The sequence below is a fragment of the Syngnathoides biaculeatus genome, chromosome 17, assembly GCF_019802595.1.
Source record: "Syngnathoides biaculeatus isolate LvHL_M chromosome 17, ASM1980259v1, whole genome shotgun sequence".
Taxonomy (NCBI): domain Eukaryota; kingdom Metazoa; phylum Chordata; class Actinopteri; order Syngnathiformes; family Syngnathidae; genus Syngnathoides; species Syngnathoides biaculeatus.
The window spans coordinates 21,682,525-21,702,139 of NC_084656.1; the positions used below are offsets into that span (position 1 = coordinate 21,682,525).

Sequence of the window (19,615 nt, forward strand, 5' to 3'; positions counted from 1 at the left end):
TCGCCCCACACAGGCATTGTAACATTTAGTCTATACAAAAAAAGTTGCGACAAATTGTTGCTTTCTTATGAAGTTATGTGGGCTCAAAAGGCAAAAATGCTACGCTATGTCTTTAAATGTTTCTTTTTGTGCAGCAATGAGGTTATGCCACGTTTTGTGTTTTCAGTTTTGTTTTGTTTTTTGCTGACACAAGCACAATGGGGAAAAGAAGGGAAGAGTTTATAACATGTCGTGTTTCGGCCTTCAAAACATTCGCCGCCATCCCGTTGCACACAACATTGAAACGGCAATTAGCACACTTGCCGGGGCCACCGGAGTACACGCATCGGGTCAACCAACCCGGACCGCACCCCCCCGCTGAAGTGCCAAAACCTCTGCTCAAACAGCTGTTCCCACAATAGCGTCCCGCCTCGGACATGTGGATAAAAGCGGGTTCGCCTGGTGAAAAACGCAAAACAAAAAAAAAAAAAAAGGGACAGACGACAGGCACGGACGGAGCTAAAGCGAGTACGCTGTTGTTCCTGCCACGGTTTTCCCCATGGGCAGGTATGACATTCCTGAGAGTCCAGCGAAGAAGGGACCACACACGCACACGAAAAAAAAAACAGACAAAGTGCACGTGAGCCTCCGCAGCGGGACGGGAGAACGTTCCGGAACCCCTCGCTTCCACAAGATGGAAAGTGATGCAAAGCACACAACAAGTAACGCAAGTTGCAGGAAGCTGGAGCGCTCCAGTAAAAATACGTGTAAATGGACATCGTCACACATCATCATCATCATCAGGGTTTTTTTCACGTTTGGGTGAGTATGGAAAATCCTTGCATCTCTTTTTAGGGTATATATATTGGACATTTATCTATGCATATACATATTTGATCATTGGCAGGAATACAAGAGGCAAAAATGGGGGTCAGAATTGTCCAATTTAGAAGACTAAGGAAATAAGACAAACAGAAGAAGTTACATCACTATTGATTGATTGATTGCTTGCTTGATTGATTAATTGATGTTAACATGTGTATTTGGGGTGTCTGCAACTTAAGAAATAATTTTCAAATATTTAATAAGAATATGAAACAACTACAAGGCCAGCAAAAGATGTTACAGCCTAGTGATTTAATTTTATTTGACACTTATAGATTTAGTTATGTTTACATAGTTTACATCTACAAAAATTTGAGATTTTGCATACATCAGAGTATTGTGGGGTGTTTACAACTATGTTGAATATTTTATGTAATTTAAATAAAATAATAACATAATACAAAATACCCCAAAAGTCTCCGAGAATTTTTGTTTCAAATGCTTTTTTAAAAAATGATAATGTCCCTTATTGAATGACATTATCATAAAAAATATGATATAGCGGGAATTGCTTTAGAAACACCCCAGCCCACCCGACCACCACCCTTAGGGCACACGGTTCGTTCCCGCCACTCATACGACCACGAGAAGCAGGCAAGTAGGCGGGTTTCTTTCGTCGCAGCGTTCGGCGTCACCCAAGCGACATGTTGCTGCGTCTGCTTTTTTTTAAGCAGCGGTGACGGAATCTTCCATTCAGATAAAATTTGCTGCGATGTATAAAAAAAGTCAAGACAGCGACAATTTCTTTATTAACGGGTCGCCCCGTTGGCGCAGAGTTTCCCTAAAACCGACGAAACGGGAGTTTAATTGTGTCCGCTGCCGCTGACTTGCTTATGTTTCGCTGTTGTTACTCCCTTAGCCCCTTTCACACAGTTACCAGTAAATCGGCACAATCAGAGCAATCGAAACCAATTAGTTCCGTAACTAGACTTGTTATTGATTCACCTGTTTTTCCACGCCGAACCTAACCAAGCAGTAAAGTTTCCTGCCTGGTTCCGCTTTCACGCAGCCCGAATGTAAAGCACCTCCTCCATTTTTCTCACATTCCTAGCGAGGCAAACAGAGAGCGACTTTATCACAGTTTATCCAAACGACAAGTATTCCCGGGAGGATGCGTTCGGAGCGGCGTGCCTTCCTAATCGGGATCTTCTCATCTCGCTCTCTCGCCAATCTGGCCCACACTTCCTGTCTCGGAGGAAGACTCTGACCCCCGCTCGGTAATTGCGCTTGAGCGCGTGACGACGCGGCGACGGGAGGCGGGTTTCCCTCTCAACGCGCGGGGGATTCGAGCGACGAATGCTTTAAGCAGCAGGGTGAAAAGATGACTTGCGTCTGCGTGTCCGGGACAGCAGCAGAAGAACACTGACGGACTCCCACAAAAGGCCTTTCTAAATAGTTGGAGGTAGACCACAAACTATGATCCCCAAGATACTCAAATCCCTCTTCCAACATGACCCTGAAAAATTAATCACATCATAATTTGATTGTAAAAAATGTACAGTAGTTTTCGCAGACAGTTACAAGACCTCCATCATTTGTTATCTTGATCTCAGAGCAAAAACACATGCATGAGGCAAAGACTCTCTGCTAACAACCCAGGTTACACTCCTCCACGACTTGCAGATGTATCACTTTAACACCAATTGACACCACGAATTTTCATGCGTTTACTGGCATACTACTTGTGCGAGATTTACACGGAATGAGTCTTGGACTTCGACGACATAAAAACGACCGTCACCTCCTGTCACCGCGTTTAATCCCTAAAAACTTCAACACCAAGGATTTCTCAAACGATGTCGAAAACTGGACGATTTCTGGGTCGTCGTCCACCGCCCGCGTCGGTACCTTACGCGCAAGTAAACGAGCCAGCTCGCAGTGGCAAATCTTTAATTATTTTCTCCCCTTTCAATTTCACACTGGCGATTTCTCAGTGCACTGATCTGTGTGTAAGGTACCAAAGCGGTAATTTTAAGGCCCCTTTGCATTGAAAGCCATAGTCAGTCGCCATCACGGTGACATCGTTATGTATCTCATGATGTGATTGGGGCATTTTGCATCAACGAAACTGCGCCATGTCCCGTTTTGGGTTATTGGTTGGATAAGTCTCACTTTCCGCATCTGACGCAACAGTTGTGAGAGGCGCTGGTGGGCTGCGAGGCTCAAAACATTTCTGCAGTCATTCGTAATGTTCCGTCTGTATTTGATTTTTCATCCAGTCTTTAAAAAAAATGGTAATAAGGACAAAGACATCAGGCTGGTTCTTCAAAATAACCCTCATTATTTTCATTTTATTTTGAACGGGTTCTTTGAAGACCACACTGTAAAATCCTGAATCAACCAGCTTTGACCGCATAACTGCGTCAAGTCGCTCGTATTCCGAAAGGAGTGGAACGACCGCTCCTATCGCGGAACTTCCTGGTGTCCTCAGACTGTTCTGACAAGCGCGCAACCAGCCGTCCCCTGCAGTTTCCGTCCCTCCTTTATTCATCTTTGCTTATTTTTTGCCCTTTTAAGGGCAGGAGCGTGCATGTGGCCACTGGCGACAAGTAGAGATGGGTGGGGGGGGTGGGGGGGGGGGACCGAGGCCTCACGTATAACACAAACTGTGATCCCAATAGCTGTCCGTAGAAATCCAATCCTTGTAAAAATAAATTACAGGTGATGTGATTTTTAAAAAATTGCTTTTAAATAACCAATCAACAGATAAAATGACACTTCCGTCAACAAGCCAAGCTAAACTAAGCTCCTTCCAGACATACAAAGACACTAAGATGTCCCAGTCGAGCGGTATCAGGAAAACATATTTCCTTGATACCAATTACTACTTTCCTATGATGGTGGCATCTTGCGGGAATCTTTTGGAATTACATAAAAAACACAAACGTGTGTTTCTCAGGAAGTAGCGGAAGAAAGACTAAATTCACAAGCCTTCACTGTGTATGCGTAGATTTGTCAGATTGCATCTTGATGTCACGTTTTTAGTCAATCGACAACAAATGAAGCAACACCAACAACTCAATAAGAGCAGCGCGGCAACCATTCAACACTAACACAGTCACAATGTTGTGTTAATCCACTTTGACACGAGCTAATCCCATCGAGATCATCGGGGAAACAATCCATCGGTATGGCCCCGCTGCGTATCTGTTTCTGAACTTGCTACTTCTTACTTTGTCAAAATACGCTCATTACATTTTTCAACTTTAATTGGGAAAAAAACCACACACCTACAGTCTGGTTAAGGTGTACTTTTCTGATTCTAATCATCATCTAATTTAGTGTTTGATGTGATGTTGCATTGAGGTTGCACCTGCATTGAGTACCGTAATTCCCGGCCGACGGAGCGCACACGGTTATAAGCCTCACCCAGTACATTTGTCAAGGAAATACCATTTGGTACATACATAAGCCGCACCTGTGTACAAGCCGCAACTGACCACATCAAAACCCACATTGAAACACGAGATATGTACAAAGAAAGACGGTACACAGAGAGTTTAACGCTAGCACTTGCGCCATGCTAACACTAACGGCGGGCTAACAGGGCGGGTTAAAAAAAAAAAAAGCATACTGGTAAAAATCACTGAGACGCGGCAGTAACACGCTAGCGCAGTGCGAACAGGGCCGGACCGGTAAAATTCACTTCCTCGACACATATATTCCACCAGTCTCACTCTTACCTTTTACGCTCGCTTGCGGCCGTTAGAAAAAATGCACAAATTAGCCGCGTCACAGCATATACCGTAGGGTTGAAAGCGTGTGAAAAAAGTCACAGTTTATAGGCCAGAGATTACAGTATTTTTTTTTCTTAATACGACCACAATCCACGTAAATAAAATGGGGAAACTTTATTGCTTTTTTTTCTGAAAGCAGGTTGCCATGCCAAATGAGAATCTGTTCTCAGTGGCTTTACTTGATAAATAAAGTTTCAATTCAAATACAAAAGTGTGCAGAGGGCAAAACTCTCCGTGCCAGTCAAAACGAGTCTTGTAACAATTCATTTGTATTTGTTACTTTTGTGCATAACATTTCAGAATGTCCCGCGATCCTCGCGAGGATAAGCAACTCAGAAAATGGATGGATGGATAGATTTCAGAATGTCTGTTTTTTTACTTAAGTGGTGGAACCAGTACTCTCGTTTTCACCGGGGTATTTATTTTTATACAAAAGTATCTGTACTTCTACTAACGTCTGCTTAAATAGAAAGAGTGAGTACTTTTGCCAGCTCTGCTTACCGCGCTTCACGCCATCATCACGTTGGCTTCCCATTTCTCAATCCGTTTTCTCCGATTTCCTCGGTGCACAATTGCCCCCCACTCCCTGGCCCCACCCCTGCACATCTAAGGTCCCTCGGCGAGGTCATATTGAGGTGAGCCAAGCGGACAAGGTGCGACGATAACACAATGGAGCTTTCTCCGCGAGAAGGACCACCTCAAAGCGTCCGAAAACGCCAGGATACGTCGGCGGCCGCGGGCAAACATTAGCTAGACACGCGGGCTCATTCATTGGCTCGGGAAGCCGCGGCGACCACATCCCGAGCTGTCAGTCGCCACCTTGTTAAAGTGCGATGTTTACCCACTTAGCGCCGGCACCTCGGGGACCGCCACCTTTGGGCCCGCCTGCTAAAAATACCCCTGACGTCGAAGAGGTTCCCTCGCAGCCGCGCTACGGTAGGTGTTTCCCGTCGTCGATGCAAAGCACACATCCTCCGTTCCGCGGGATGAATTCAAGACATTTTAAGGCCGCTTGCGTCAAATTTAAGACTTACTGTTTACTCAGTTAGAGCTGAGGGTAAGCAGCTCAGCAAAATGTACAATGGACCAGGTTCTGAGTGCTGTTTTGATAAAATATGACTTTCCTACTGTGCTAGCCTCGGTTAGCGATAAACCATGACGCGTTACGGCGTACGTACAAATTCGGTTCGCTACAGGAGAAACAGAACTCGTACGCTCGAGTAAATATTTCTATTTTGCTACCCAATTACAAAACGCTTTTTTCTGTATTCCCATCTGTGTCGCGCTGAAATACAAAAGGCTAGCGACCAATTGCAATTATTTTCAAGCTGAGACCTTGCAAGATCCAATTTTCACACCAGATGAGCTTTCAATGCGGAACCATCCGTATTTCACAGGACGCACGGTAAACAAGCCGAAATTCTGTTTAAAATCAGTTCTTTTTCCGCACATTCTGGAGCTCGACGTTTAATTTTAAACACAATGTGGACTTTCTGCGAAGAGTCGGCCGCGTTTCAGCCGACAGCCAGTTTGACACGCGCTAAAAAGAGGAGCGTGAATTCCATTCAAATATGCAGCGTTTGCGGCTTTCGGCCAGGATCGTTCACTCGCCCCACGACCTTTTATTTCCACCTTCTTTTCTTTGAACGGTAGCTTGGGATCCATAATCCAGGTCTCGGCCCAGTGCCAAATGTGCGGTGGATCCCGTTCCTCCGTCTATTTTTTTTTTTCCCCCCACCACGCACACACCGAGGAACAATCCTTGTCGACCCTTCAGACGGCAACGTTTGCTTTGACAGGAGGGAGGGGAGCTGGAATAGTGAAATTTCATGGTGGGGAGGAGATTAACATTCCTTTTTCGCTGCCCGTCGTCCTCCTCCTCTTGACGGGCACGGGACCCTCGCCGAAGAGAGGCCCGGCCGGCCGGTCGGCCGGCCGACTCTCCGGGCGCGCATGCTTGACCTGCCTCCGAGGACAAGCGAGCGGTAATTAGCAGCCTTAAAGAGGAGCCGGGCTCCAAAAACAAGAATGCGCGATGAAAGACTCGCAACGAGAGGACATCAGTTTTTTTTCCAAAGAGCCGTCAATACGGCGGGTTAGCCTTAACCTCGACGAGCCAACCGATCTACCTGAACCCTGACATGCGGTCTAGCCAGACCCTCAACCAACCACCATCAACAGATAACCTTAACCTTCAAACAGTCTTGCCTATTTCCCCAAATCCTGATCCCTCGAACCCTAATCCGTCATCACTGTGTAGCCTGGGCCTGATTATATATCATAACCCTAACACTTCTGATCCTATTGGGAATTAACCCTTAGCCCTACATTACCTTTGCCCAATCTCAATTTGTAACATTTAACCCCAACTCTGACTTTAACCTTCCCCCCTAGCCTAAAAAAATCCTAAAACCGTTTTTGCTGTCTAAGCCATTCTGTAGTCAATGGAACAATATCGTAACGAGAAGCGCTTCCATTAGCGCCGACCTTTAGCATGTGACCAGACGTGGGAAATCATACTGCAAGCATTACATCTGCTAGATTGAGCTCATTACACGCATGCGCACACACCCACCCACACACACACACACCACACACACACCACACACACACACACACACACACACACACTCAGACCACAACACACACACAGAAACACACGAACCACTTGGACATCCTGTTGAGTCGAGTCAAAGTGTCTGCACAACACACACACACACACACACACACACACACACACGTACAAAGCCAGGAGACGGTTCTTAGCTTTGTCCGGCGCGAAAGGTGCCTGATCAGATTTTAACTCTATTACGAGGGTTTCAAGTGACACAAACTTCAACAGCACAATCACCCCAGGAACAAAAAGTAGCTGCCTTGCTAACGCTAGCCTATGCTATCAAAGATCGACTGAATGCTTCCATTCATTATCCACCGCATTTCCAGTTCGAGTCGTTGGGGAAGCAGCTTCAGGCAGGGATACCCAGACTTGCCTTTCCCCAGCCACTTCTTCCAGCTCTTCGGGAGAGATCCCGAGACCTTTCGCATAGTCTCTCCGGCGTGTCCTGGGTCGTCCTTGGGGTCTCTTTCCGGTGGGACGTCCCCGGAACACCTCACCGGGGAGGCGTCCGAATCAGATGCCCCAGCCGCCTCATCCGGCTCCTCTCAATGCGGAGGAGCAGCGGCTCGACACTGAGCACCTTTCGGATGACCGAGCTTCTCACCCGATCTCTAAGGGAGAGACTTATTGGATTTTGAAGGTGTTTCACCCTTTAACTCATAAACGTTCTTCAGTTCTAATTCGTCGGGTGTTAGGGGTGCAGTTGTTGAGGAAATTAGCCAAATTTTAATGTCAAAATTTGCACTTTTTCAGGAATGGACAGATGATTTACTTGTTTGTTCAACTTCACACTTGATTAGTGGGCACGCACTCGAGAGATTTTCAATTAAAACCTCAACTTTACATAGGAAAGACCCGAGTGACTGTGGGCAAAATCCAACCAGTTGAGTCCAGAACCCTTTAGGAGCGCCTTCCTACTCATCAAGTGTGAAATAAATGTTCTGCAAATGCGAATCGAGAAAATAACCACTCTCCTACACCGGGTTTCCTCCTGGAAACTACGCTGGTTGAAGATCCAGAGCCACTTTCAAGCCAGGACTTACACAGAAGCATCACGTTAAAGCCAGTCTCTGATGAGTAGCGCATACGCAAATAAATGTCTGTCAAAGTTGTTGACGTGGTGGTGCCAGTGATGAAATGCACCACACTAGTGGACTAAAAGTCTAATTCGATGGCTTGCTAGTGAATTGTTGCCTCCGTGAAAGTCAGATGGGTTGGCTGCAGCTTCCCGTGACCCGGAACAGGATAAGAAACGGAGCAAGTATGGAACGGGAAGGTGGCAAAGTCCAAAACACCGAATAGCCGCTCGCTTTGTCGCAACGCCCTAGCTGTGCCCCCCCCCCCCCCCCACGTACTCATGGCAGCAAACGCTATACTCTGCATTTAGACGGGCCAGAAACACAGTGTCATGATACCGAATTTTAATAGCGCTATCATTATTTCATCCTTTGTGTGTTTCGACAGAGACACCCAAATCCTAGAGACAAAAAAAAAAAAAGATATCACGCTTCCTTTTAAGCACTTAATGTCCCTGGCCACCATCAAGTGGAAGCCGATTATAGCGGTTCAACCGTCCGTACCCCGAAAGATGAGCCGCATGCAGTTTGGAGTGTTTTTCAAGGACTCTTTCACGCTCTGTCTGGGTCTCATTGCTTTAGCAGAGGACCAGATGGTTTAGTTCACAGCGCTGATGATATAAATCTGTCCACCCCTTAACTAGAACGGAAAAACTGACTCAATGCTCTGCTGTCCACCCCCCCCCCACCACCACCACCATCACCATCACACACACACACACGAGCAAGCACAAAGAAGGCTCCAAAATCGTTGACATTTCAAGACGACAAATTCGAGAGGAAGTACAACCACTGCGTGTTTTCCGGCGACTGATTTTTCCTTCAATCAGAATGCTTATTTTTCTACAAAATATGTATAATTCAGGACTTTCGTATAAAATAGTTGTTGCTTTGTTTGCGGCATTTTCTTTTTTGACCACGTAAAAAAAAGAAAATTGCGGAAAACAAAGTCAATAAAATATCTAGAATTTTTTGTAACTTTATGAGAATAATTTTGCAATTTTACAAGATTTCTTTCACATTTCTTTGCATCATAACTATTAAAAAAACTAATTTTAACGAGGCAGGGGGAAGGAATCAAATGTAACCAGAAATGCAGTCTTGTGAGAAAAGTTGTTGCATGACTAAAAGCATTTTATTTTGTGAGGTAAATCTTACTTTTAAAAAATAAATAAAGTATTCATAAAGAAAAGGTCTTGGATTTTTAAAAAGTGAGAAAAAAAATCTGCACGTTATGATTAAGTCATAATAATGCGGGGAAATTATGGATTTTTCCGCAAGTGGCTATCCTGAAAATCCAAAAGGTAAGCAGAGCTGCATTGCGTTTTGTCGAATCCGCAAATTAGTGGTCCCGTACGTGCCACATACACACAGTGTAGTGTCTCAACTGCGAGTTGCAGTCGTGAGGCGACCACGGGACGCTCCCGGTAGCAGGCCCCACCCTGGACTAGCCGCCAGCCAATCGCAGTCCACGTAGACAAGTCAGAGCACGGTGTCCAAACTACGGCCCGGCGGCCCTTTCGTGGTCCGCTGTTCATTTTTCCAATGGCCCACAGCACCAAAAATCACATTTAACAACGCGCACAACAGTATCGGACTGGGGTGCGATGCCGCTCAACTACTACAACAACTCAAAATAACAATCATAGATTTTGTCCGGAACTTTTCGAGACATCCAAAGCAAGTAAAACGGAAACAGAATTCTTTTGAAGATTCCTCGCCAATGACGTTAATTCCATTTCAGAAGCGAAAGTTTTCCTCCACTTTCTGCTCGGTCTCACGCTGGGATTTGTGAACACATCACATCAAACACTTTTTCCGATGCTCGGGTTAAACAGTGCTTCAAACGTTGTCGACTTATAACGGATCGCTCGTTTATGTTCTGAACGCGGAGGTCCGCTCAGGGCAAGTCTATTCTCGTGGGGTCAAGGGCTCCAGGCCACCCCGAGATCTTGAACGATCCCAAACAACCTCACGCGCGTGTTTTTGCAATGTAGGAGAAATCCCAAGTACCTGAAGAAAAACGCAAAAAGATGCAAACTCGAGATTCAAACCCCAGAGCTGCGAGACGCACCCACTCGCCACTTGACCGCTGCGCCGCCTGTGTATACTTTAATAAGTCCACTTTAAATATTTATGCACGTTAACAAGCCGAGGCGGAATGAAAACGCGAGCGGGGTCGGCTGTTTTTTCCATCGTAGCCGCTCCGGATTCAAGTACGTACGAGCGGCGCCGATTGTATTTCATCTGGTCGGAAAGTCAAACGGAGAAAAAAAGTGCTTAGCTGGAGTATTCCTGCGGCTCCGAAAACTGCGGCTGAGCCTGGCCGGGGGATGTGAGGTTGGAAAGGATGAGTCACGCACTGATTATAAGAGCCTCATTACACTTTTTTTTTTCTTTTGGAAATACCAACAACAACAGTTTTCTTGTGAGCAGACTACAATTCCCAAATGAGCCGAGAGGTCGTACAGAACATTCCTGTCCCCGTGAACTGTAACCCGAAACCGAAACGACGGGGCTTTTGTGCACCCTCCGGCACATCCCGACTGGACCGGGCCCGGGTGGGGCGGGGGGGTCTTTGGGGAGCTTGCCGTATTTTTACACACAGAGCGCCATTCAGCGCTTCCAAACAATCGGCCTTAATTACGACGGCATCGAATAGGCGGGATGTACAGTCCGGGATGCGGTGAAGAATGCGCCAACGAGGGAGGCGGGACTTATATTCACTTTAGCTCGCAGTCACAACGTCGTTATTTAATGGAACGCTTATGCAAGTTCCGTCTTGTCATGTCATTATCCAAGCCGCTTATCCTCACAAGGGTTCCCGGAAAGCTGGAGCCCATCCCAGCTAGCTACGGGCAAACGGCGGACTACACCCCGAACCGGTCGCCAGTCAGTCGCAGGGCAGATATCGACACCGTCACTGAGCGGGAATCGATCCTACGCGGGCAGGCGTGTGTACCACTACACCATCAGTGACACCTAATGCAAGTTCTTTCTTTGGATGTTGTTGAAAACTTTTCTCACGCGGGTTGACCGAGACTGCAGAAGTGATGACAGTCGTAATATCCCCCGCATGTTCGCCGTTCACTTTCCGAAATGCCCTCATTTCGCCCCAATAAAGCTCTCTCGAAATAGCGAAGTAGGAAAGTAATTTGTGTTGGAGTGATACATCTCTTCGACATAACAAGCTTTGCGTGTAAATGTAAAAGAGGGCTGCTGGGATAACAAGCTAGCAGCTAGTTAGCCATCTCCGCACCCAGAAACAAAGCTCTGGGTGGCTCACCACGCAATTCGTAAATCAAGATGATCAGTTAATCGGCAAATCCATTAATATGCCAGTCACAAAAATGATAAGCCCATTTATTAATATATCCATGCCAAAAAGATGTAATCATATAAACAACAAGCAGCCCAGAAAAAAAACTAATTCCTGCTATCCCAAGTGATCAATCTGGATTATTTTGCCCATCCCTAAATGATAACGCCATTCTTTTGTAAAGCACCCACTTTCAAAATGTCATAAAAATATGAGAGACGTAAACATTTTGGTATTGTTTTTTTTTTTTTTTTTTGTCAAAAACAAATGTTTATGGCAGAGGGTGTCAAACTCATTTTTGTCACGGGCCACATTGTAGTTATGATTTCCCTCAGAGGGCCTGAATCACCTCATCATATTTACACGTGAAATTTATGAATGAGTTTCAGAATCAGAAATCAGGCGTGATGGGTTTTTCAACCATTCTTCATGCTTGGTAACAAAAAATGTCGATAATAGCTCAACATTATCATTACCGATATATGACAATTTGAAATGTTGAGCAAGATTTGCCTTCGCGGGCCACCTAAAATCATGCGGCGGCCCGGATGTGCCCCCCCGGGCCTTAAGTTTGACACCCGTGGTCTACGGCAACATTTTGTGTCATCCACCACATTCTTAATGATCAATCCATTGGTTGAGCGCTTTTATTAATAATTGTTGAAAAAAAACAAGAAACATTTTCGGTTTCTGAAATATCATATTATATTATCATATTTTTTTCATATTTATATTTTATATTGATATATTTTATATATTTATGTAAAAATATATTTATAAGTATATTTATGTATCATATTTATCATTATATTATTAAAAAAAGATTCCAAAACAATTACACGACTACTTTACGTCGAGCAAATTCTAAATCATCAATTAGCAGTTGAGTCTATAATTAAGCCCTTAAATTTTTTATTTGATTATTTTTAAAAGCTTTCACTTTCCAAATGTTTTAGCTCGAGCTACGAGCTTCTGTTACACATTAGCTTTTTTTTTTTCCTGTTTTGAATAATTTGAAAATTTCATTTAAAAAAAATGCTCAGTCGATTTTACAGATTTTTGTATGGAAGAATAATAAGGCAATTAGTTTTCAAAAATCAGAAAAGTCTAAAGTATGAATGAGTTACATACCTCCATAAAAAAATAATAAAATAAAATTCGCCTCAATTGCTTTCACGCCCAATCAATCCACGTCTTAATGAATTAATTGTGTGAATTATTCGATTATTACGCCCGTCCCTAAACGTGAACTGAATTTAGAGAGACAGCAATCAATTATTCTGCCCGGCGCCCATCACGCTCACCAGAAACGTGCGTTCGATTATCGCTAGCTTCGTCGGGATGCCAACAACAAAGCAACTCGAGTATAAATTCTGAAATGAAGAATTAAAAAAAAAAAAAAAAAAAAAAAAAGCATCTTTTAATGACCTTGAACTTGGACGTGCGATCCTTTTTTCTTTTTTTTTTTCCAAAGAAAATTCAGCTGAGAGGCTACAGATGTTATTCCATTTGGAATTTTCTCGGAAGAAAAAAAACAAAAGCGTCCACAAGAATGGTGTATTTTCTTTTCAGTTGGGGGCGGGGGCAGCTTTGCAGTTTTTTTCCGCCGAGAATCGGGCAGAAAACATCTGGAAGACATTTTTCCTGGCTTTTCTGAGGCTTTAGTAGACGGCGCAGTGGAAGCGTATCAAATCCAGATGTGGCGGCCAGCTTTTCTGATGTTGATTTTTTTTTTTTTTCCTCTCTTTCTTCGGATGAAACAAAATAAAGTATTGATAGATCCTGGACGTGCGCTCTCGCACCGCCCTGCGTCGCCGCCACGGCCGGCTTTTTGCACAAATCCGACGTTGTTTTCGCACGGACGCGCTATTCCGAGAATGTCATTTCAGTGCTGTTCATATTCAGTTGACGCTTAGCAGTTGATTTGGTCGAACGCTACAAAGAAAAAACATATTTTGCGTCAATTGGAACAAACAATAACAGTGTTAGCATGTTGTGTTGCCTAACGCTAAAGCTAACTATGTTCCATTAGCTCTCAAATGGTTTTGTTGTTTTTTTAGGACCGAGACAATTACCTCGATTGGCTAGTATCAATTTTCCAATCACTGAAATGCTAACATGCTAACACTTCCGCCTATCCTAATCGTTAGCTCTTTTAGCCTGTGGCTGGTTTTGTCACGCAATTGCTAATTAAAGGGCTTGTTTCTTGTTCTTCTTATTTCATTCGTGTCAGCTGCATTCTTGAGCATTTTCTACTATGCTAAAACTTTTTTCTAAATGTGCCTTTGACGCTAACAATAGATTAGCTCAGCGAGTGCGCAGCTGTCCATTGGTAGGCCTACCATCAATATTTTATCCCCAAAATAGAACTAACGAAAACTGTGTCAGCTGTGTTCTAAAAGGTTTGCTAACTTGCTTAAACGACAGGCTAGATTGGCATTTCATGCTAACAATAATAAAGTGCAGTAAATATGAACAATTACCTCTGAGAGCAGTTGGTTTGATCGAACAAATAAAAAAAAAAAAGAGTTGCTTCAGGTGGAATAAACAATAGAAGCGTTAACATTTTAGCCGGAAACTAGCCCAGATTTCTCTTTCGGACCACAAGAACTAAGTGGAGTGAAAGAGGAGGTGTGAACCATTATCTCTGTTAGGATGTCATTTGGTTCTTGTCTAAATTAGAGCTAAGAAAATTAGGTAAATCGACTAGCATAGTTTTTTTTTTTCTGATAACTGGCGCGTCACTGCCAACATTGACATTATTTATCCAGATAGCTCTCTGTTAGCATGCGACTGTTACTTGGTTTTTATCGTTTTAGAAAAAAAAAAATTGCTTTCAGGAAAGATGGGCTTTAATTTGATGCTATCGATAGCGGGTGAACTGCGTTGGTTAGCTGAACGTTTGCTAACAATCCAATACCTTTGGTTATATTTACAAACCATTTGCATTTCCGGCGAAGTCAAAGTGAACGTACACAAAAGCTGTGCCTTGACGGGAACGTCAAGGTCACCAACATGGCTCCGTCCTAAGTGCATTGGCTTCTCAAGTGTGCTGATGAATCTAGTCTTCATATCTATGGATAATATGCTAATATGTCAAAAACATGCTAACAGCACTGTAAATGCTAGCATTGTGCTAACGCTTAGCTCTGCTAATGCGCTACTTTCGAATGAATTCATTCATGAACACTTTTCAGCAATTCAGGTTTTTGACAAGAAAATAATCATCTTTGGAATGGAAAAACCAATCCTGAAAAATTAAAAAAGCTAATTTGCTAACATATTACATGTGTTATGACCACATGTTTGGTCACTGCCACAGAAAACAAATGAAATAGTCGCACCATCATCAGAACACGCCGAGGGTCCACCTGTTGGACCACCAACAGTGTCGAGCTGCATGCTAATAATATTTGCAGGGCAGACGCCCTTTGACCCCCCCCCCCCCCGACCCTCAACCCCCATGACAAGTGGTTTTTGAGGGACCCTTTCACATTTCCACTATCTCAGATAACTGTTCACCAATCCACTGGGCAAGTGCTAATGGGTCATTAGCTAGGTAATGAGGAAATAGCAACGTGAACTGCTACACTACCAAGACCCCACTTGAACCAGCATCAGTAATCATTAGCTCGCTATGTGAACCGCTATGTAGTCAATGGCACACTTTAAACCATACCCATACATTCATTTTTTGCTTTGCTTATCATATGATCTCAGCTGACTTGGTCGTCAGTCCACTGGGCAATTTTTAGTGGGGCGTTTCAAGAAAATCGGCTGTGTGACATCCTATCCCACCCAATCCCCTTACTTAATACAGAAACTTCTTGTTCAGTCCATCCAGTTTGGCAAAAAGTTGCAAGATAATCAGCTACTATATCGGCCAAAGTTAGCTGGTATAGGCTCAGTCACTCCTGGAACCCATGTGAGGATAAGCGACTTGGAAAATGGTTATATGGTCAGATGACTGGGTGTCAAGTCGATGTCTCCAGGAAAGTCAGTTATGTGAACAACTGCACTGCTAATGATACAACTTTAAGTAAAACAAGTCTAGGTCAAGACATTAATCCCGTCCATGCCTTCTGGCTGCTTAGTGGTAAGCGTGGCAGAGCTATGTGAACCACTACACTCCCGACTGCCCATTTTCAGTGGTTTTTCAAACTTGTATAGTCTGTTGTTGGGTCAGGAGATTTTCAACCCAGAATATCAGACTGTGTGCCAGATGCGGTGCCAGATGGTGTCCACATGTCCTCATTTCGGGATGGACAAATTATATTATATGTCAATGGGTTCTCTGTCATGCAGTCTGTCCGAGTGAGTTTGATCACGTAGCAATTACCTTATCATTCATATATTATAAATGGTAACATGTAGCAGTTTTCTATCGCCTCTCCACAGTGCCTTGATTAAGGGTTAGTTGTTGTACTTTATTTTAATTTGAATATAGAACTGTGTGACCCACTACAGTCCCAACGCCTCAGTTTTAGTCATACATCCATTTTGCGTTCCGGTTCCGCCCTGCCTTTACACAGTCGCTATTGAGCCCAGCCCAGTAGCCCACAGTCACTATTGCATTGTGGCAGCTGCGGGAAATCCACCTACGTGAACCACTACACTATCAAACTACCAGTAACTCTGCTTTCACTGACGTTGATATCATCCCACTTATCCCGTCTATCGGTCACGGCTCACCACTATATCGTGCGTTTGCGGGAAAATCAGCTACAGGTATGCAAACCGCTACGCCGACGTCATCTTTGTTCCAATTTCATCCATCCATTTTCTTGGCCGCTGATCCTCACGAGGGTCACGGGGAATGCCGGAGCCTATCCCAGCTGTCAACGGGCAGGAAGCGGGGTCCACCCTGAACGGGTTCCCAGCCAATCGCAGGGCACACAGAGAAACAGCTGCACTCACAATCGCACCTAGGGGCAATTTTAGAGTGTCCAATTAATGTCGCATGTTTTTGGGGGATGTGGGAGGAAACCGGAGTGCCCGCCCGGAGGAAAACCCACCCAGGCACGGGGAGAACATGCAAACTCCACAAAGGCGGGTCCGGGATCGAACCCGGGACCTCAGAACTGTGAGGCCAACCGTGCCGCCGTTTAAACGACGTGTAAAAACGCTCGGATGAGTTCGACGGTGCAGTTTGTCGGACAGAGTACGCGACCCCGTTCCGAGGCTCATACATACACGCGGTGCACCCAAAAAAATGTCCAAAAACTGTTGTAACACACTTTTTAAAGTCAACTAAACTTTTCAGAACTTTTAACCCGCATATGCAAAATTTGCAAAACTTGAAACGTGAAAGTTGGAATTCATTTCGCTAGGATTGTACATCTTTTTTCCTCGTATACACAAAATGAAAAACTATTTTAACGCGGTTGTTCACATCCAGTGCCGTGCATATGATGCGATATCATACATCTTCCTCTCTGGTACGGTGATAATATGATCGGGTACTGTGAGTCAATTGACTTTGCGCTGTCTCAGCTTTGTTCTGGCCCGGTATAAAAAAAAAAAAAAAAAAAATTCTGTATTATACCTGCAGTGCAGAAAAGGGACTTGAAGTGGCCTCCGTACATGCATTTACGGCAAAGAAGCAACTTTTGGACTGACGTCTGACATCTGAACGCCAGAACTTTTTCGCCACACCGAAGACATTTTGGCACCTCGGAAAACAGCAAGAGCGCATTTGCATCCTACCTGAACTCGCCGGCGACGTGACAGCGAGCGAAATGACGAGCAGGGAGATCAGGGCGCCCCTTAACCTCCGTTTAACTTTCCATCTGATGGGGGTATCCATGGCCGCCCGCCTTGAGTGCACCACGGCTCAAAGCAGCTCAACTCAAGTCGGACCCGCGGCCGCTTGTGATCGCTTGACGAGCTGGGGGGAAAAAAAAAAAGACCAAGGAAAAAAAAGAAAAAGAGAGAGGGGGGGGGGAATGGGGGAGGAATAGTGTTGAGGTGGACGGGGAGGCGTTGGGGGGCTCTCAAGCAGCCATAAGGGTCCCGAAGGTTTGGTGAGGGGGGGGGGAATCCTCCGGACTGGACACACGCCGTCTGGTCCCGCTCAGATGCTGCGCTCCTCTGAGGCGCCTGCAGCCGTCACTTTGCAGCCCCCCCCCCTCACTGCCACCACAAAAAAAAAAAAAAAAAAAACTCCCCCTCCCTCCGCCTCAATTACACACCCACCACACCGGGCTGTCAATCACCGGGCGGACCAGCACGCTTTAGGCAAATCCCGGCCGGTTATTGGACAGAGGGGGGCGGTATAGGGAGGCAGCTCGTGAGGTTGGGAGTGAGGGAGGGGGGGGGGGGTGAGGGGGGTGAGTCGGAGGGAAAGTTTCACGCCTACAAGTTCTGCGCTTGGAATTCCTGAAAAAAAAAAAAAAAAGAAAAGAGAAGAGGAGGGAGGGGGGGGGGCAGGAAAAGTCATTAACGAAGTAGAAGTGGATTCGAATGAAAAGACATGACAAGCACAAATACCGTGACATACTTCGATAAAAGTGGGGGGGGGGGGACATGACCACGGTTAATATTAAGATGGAAAAACTTATCAAAACGTTTTTTCCCCCCATATAGGAATTAAAATAAAGTGATGCTGCGGCCAGCTTTAAAATGCAGTACAACCTCGGTTCTCGACCACAATCCGTTCCAGGAGGCGGTTCGAGGAGCGATTTTTTCGAAAGCCGAATCGATATTTCCCACGTCTGCGTACAGAGGACGCGTTATACACAATAACAACGAGCGTCGTGGATCAGCTGTTCGGGCCGCACGCGTTATATTCTTTCCGGGTCTCGTCGCAGGCGTTCGAGTACCGATTTTCGTTCGGAAACAGAACAATTTTTTGTTCAAAAACCGATTTGTTTGAGAACGGAGACGTTCGAGAACCGAGGTCTCTAAATTGGAAATCAAGTACAATTAATGAATCTGAATTTAACACACGACAGAGAAGTATTGTTAACAAAGCTGCCAAATTTGAATGATTAAAACACAAGTATTAAAAACGAGGCTTCCAAAAAGTCGTTCTCTCAGATTGTACTGTACTACCGTAATTCCCAGTTTACAGAGCATATCTGGTTTCAAGCATCACCCAGTACATTTGTAAAGGAAATACCATTTGGTACATATGTACGCCGCAGCTGTGTAAAAGCCACAAGTGCCCACATTGAAACACGAAATATTTACAAAGACAGTACACAGAAACAGTTTACAGCTAGCGCTAGCTAGCGTAGCGCCGAGCTAAAGCTAACGCTAGCGCCGAGCTAAAGCTAACGTAAACGCTAGCGCCGCGCTAGCACTAACGCTAACAGGGCCGGTTAAAAATAGAACTTACAGGTAAATATCACTGAGACACGCCAGTAACACAGCAGCAACACGCTAGCAAAGCGCTAATGCTAGCGCCGCGCTAACAGGGCCGATAAAAGTCACTTCCGCCACATTGATTCCACCATCCTCATTCTTACCTTTTTCACTCGAGTGCCCCCCTGCGGCCGTTGGGAAAAAAATGCACAAATTAGCCGCATCGCCGCATAAACCGCAGGGTTGAAAGCGTGGGAAAAAAGTCACCGCTTGTAGGCCGGACATTACGGTATATGTGGCCTGTGATTGGCTGTTGAACAATCCTACGCTGAAATGCAGCTGAGGCTACAAGCAGTGTTTCAAACCTACAGCCCGTGGGCCGGAAAACGGCCCACTATCGGGTACAATGTGGCCGGCAGGATGAATTTGAAAATGAAACAATGTACTGTATACGACATTGCGGTGGTGGTGGTGGCTAAAGATCGTTTTGAGAAATATTACGCTCATATAGAAAATGGAGGTGTAATTAGTATTTATATATATATATATTTTTTTTTTTTTTCGGTTCCAAATACTTGTGACTTTTGTGCCTTAAAATACAATCAGTGTAAAATTAATTTGTTTAAGTTTCAAAGAACGCCCAGCCTCAGCTCGAAGCGGCGGTCGCTGAGACGTAAACGACGACGGGAACTGAGGT

The 19,615-nt window shown here is 44.9% G+C and overlaps 1 protein-coding gene across 1 annotated transcript in view; it reads right to left on the reverse strand.

The window, feature by feature from the left end:
• Positions 1–19,067, reverse strand: part of col5a1 (procollagen, type V, alpha 1) — a 67,114-nt gene extending 48,047 nt beyond the window's left edge. Inside the window, 2 exon segments of the mRNA XM_061801799.1 lie at positions 17,320–17,991; positions 18,953–19,067. Of these exon segments, the coding sequence (XP_061657783.1) occupies positions 17,320–17,419 (100 nt within the window). The 5' untranslated portion in view covers positions 17,420–17,991; positions 18,953–19,067.
• Positions 19,068–19,615: the final 548 nt, after the last annotated feature.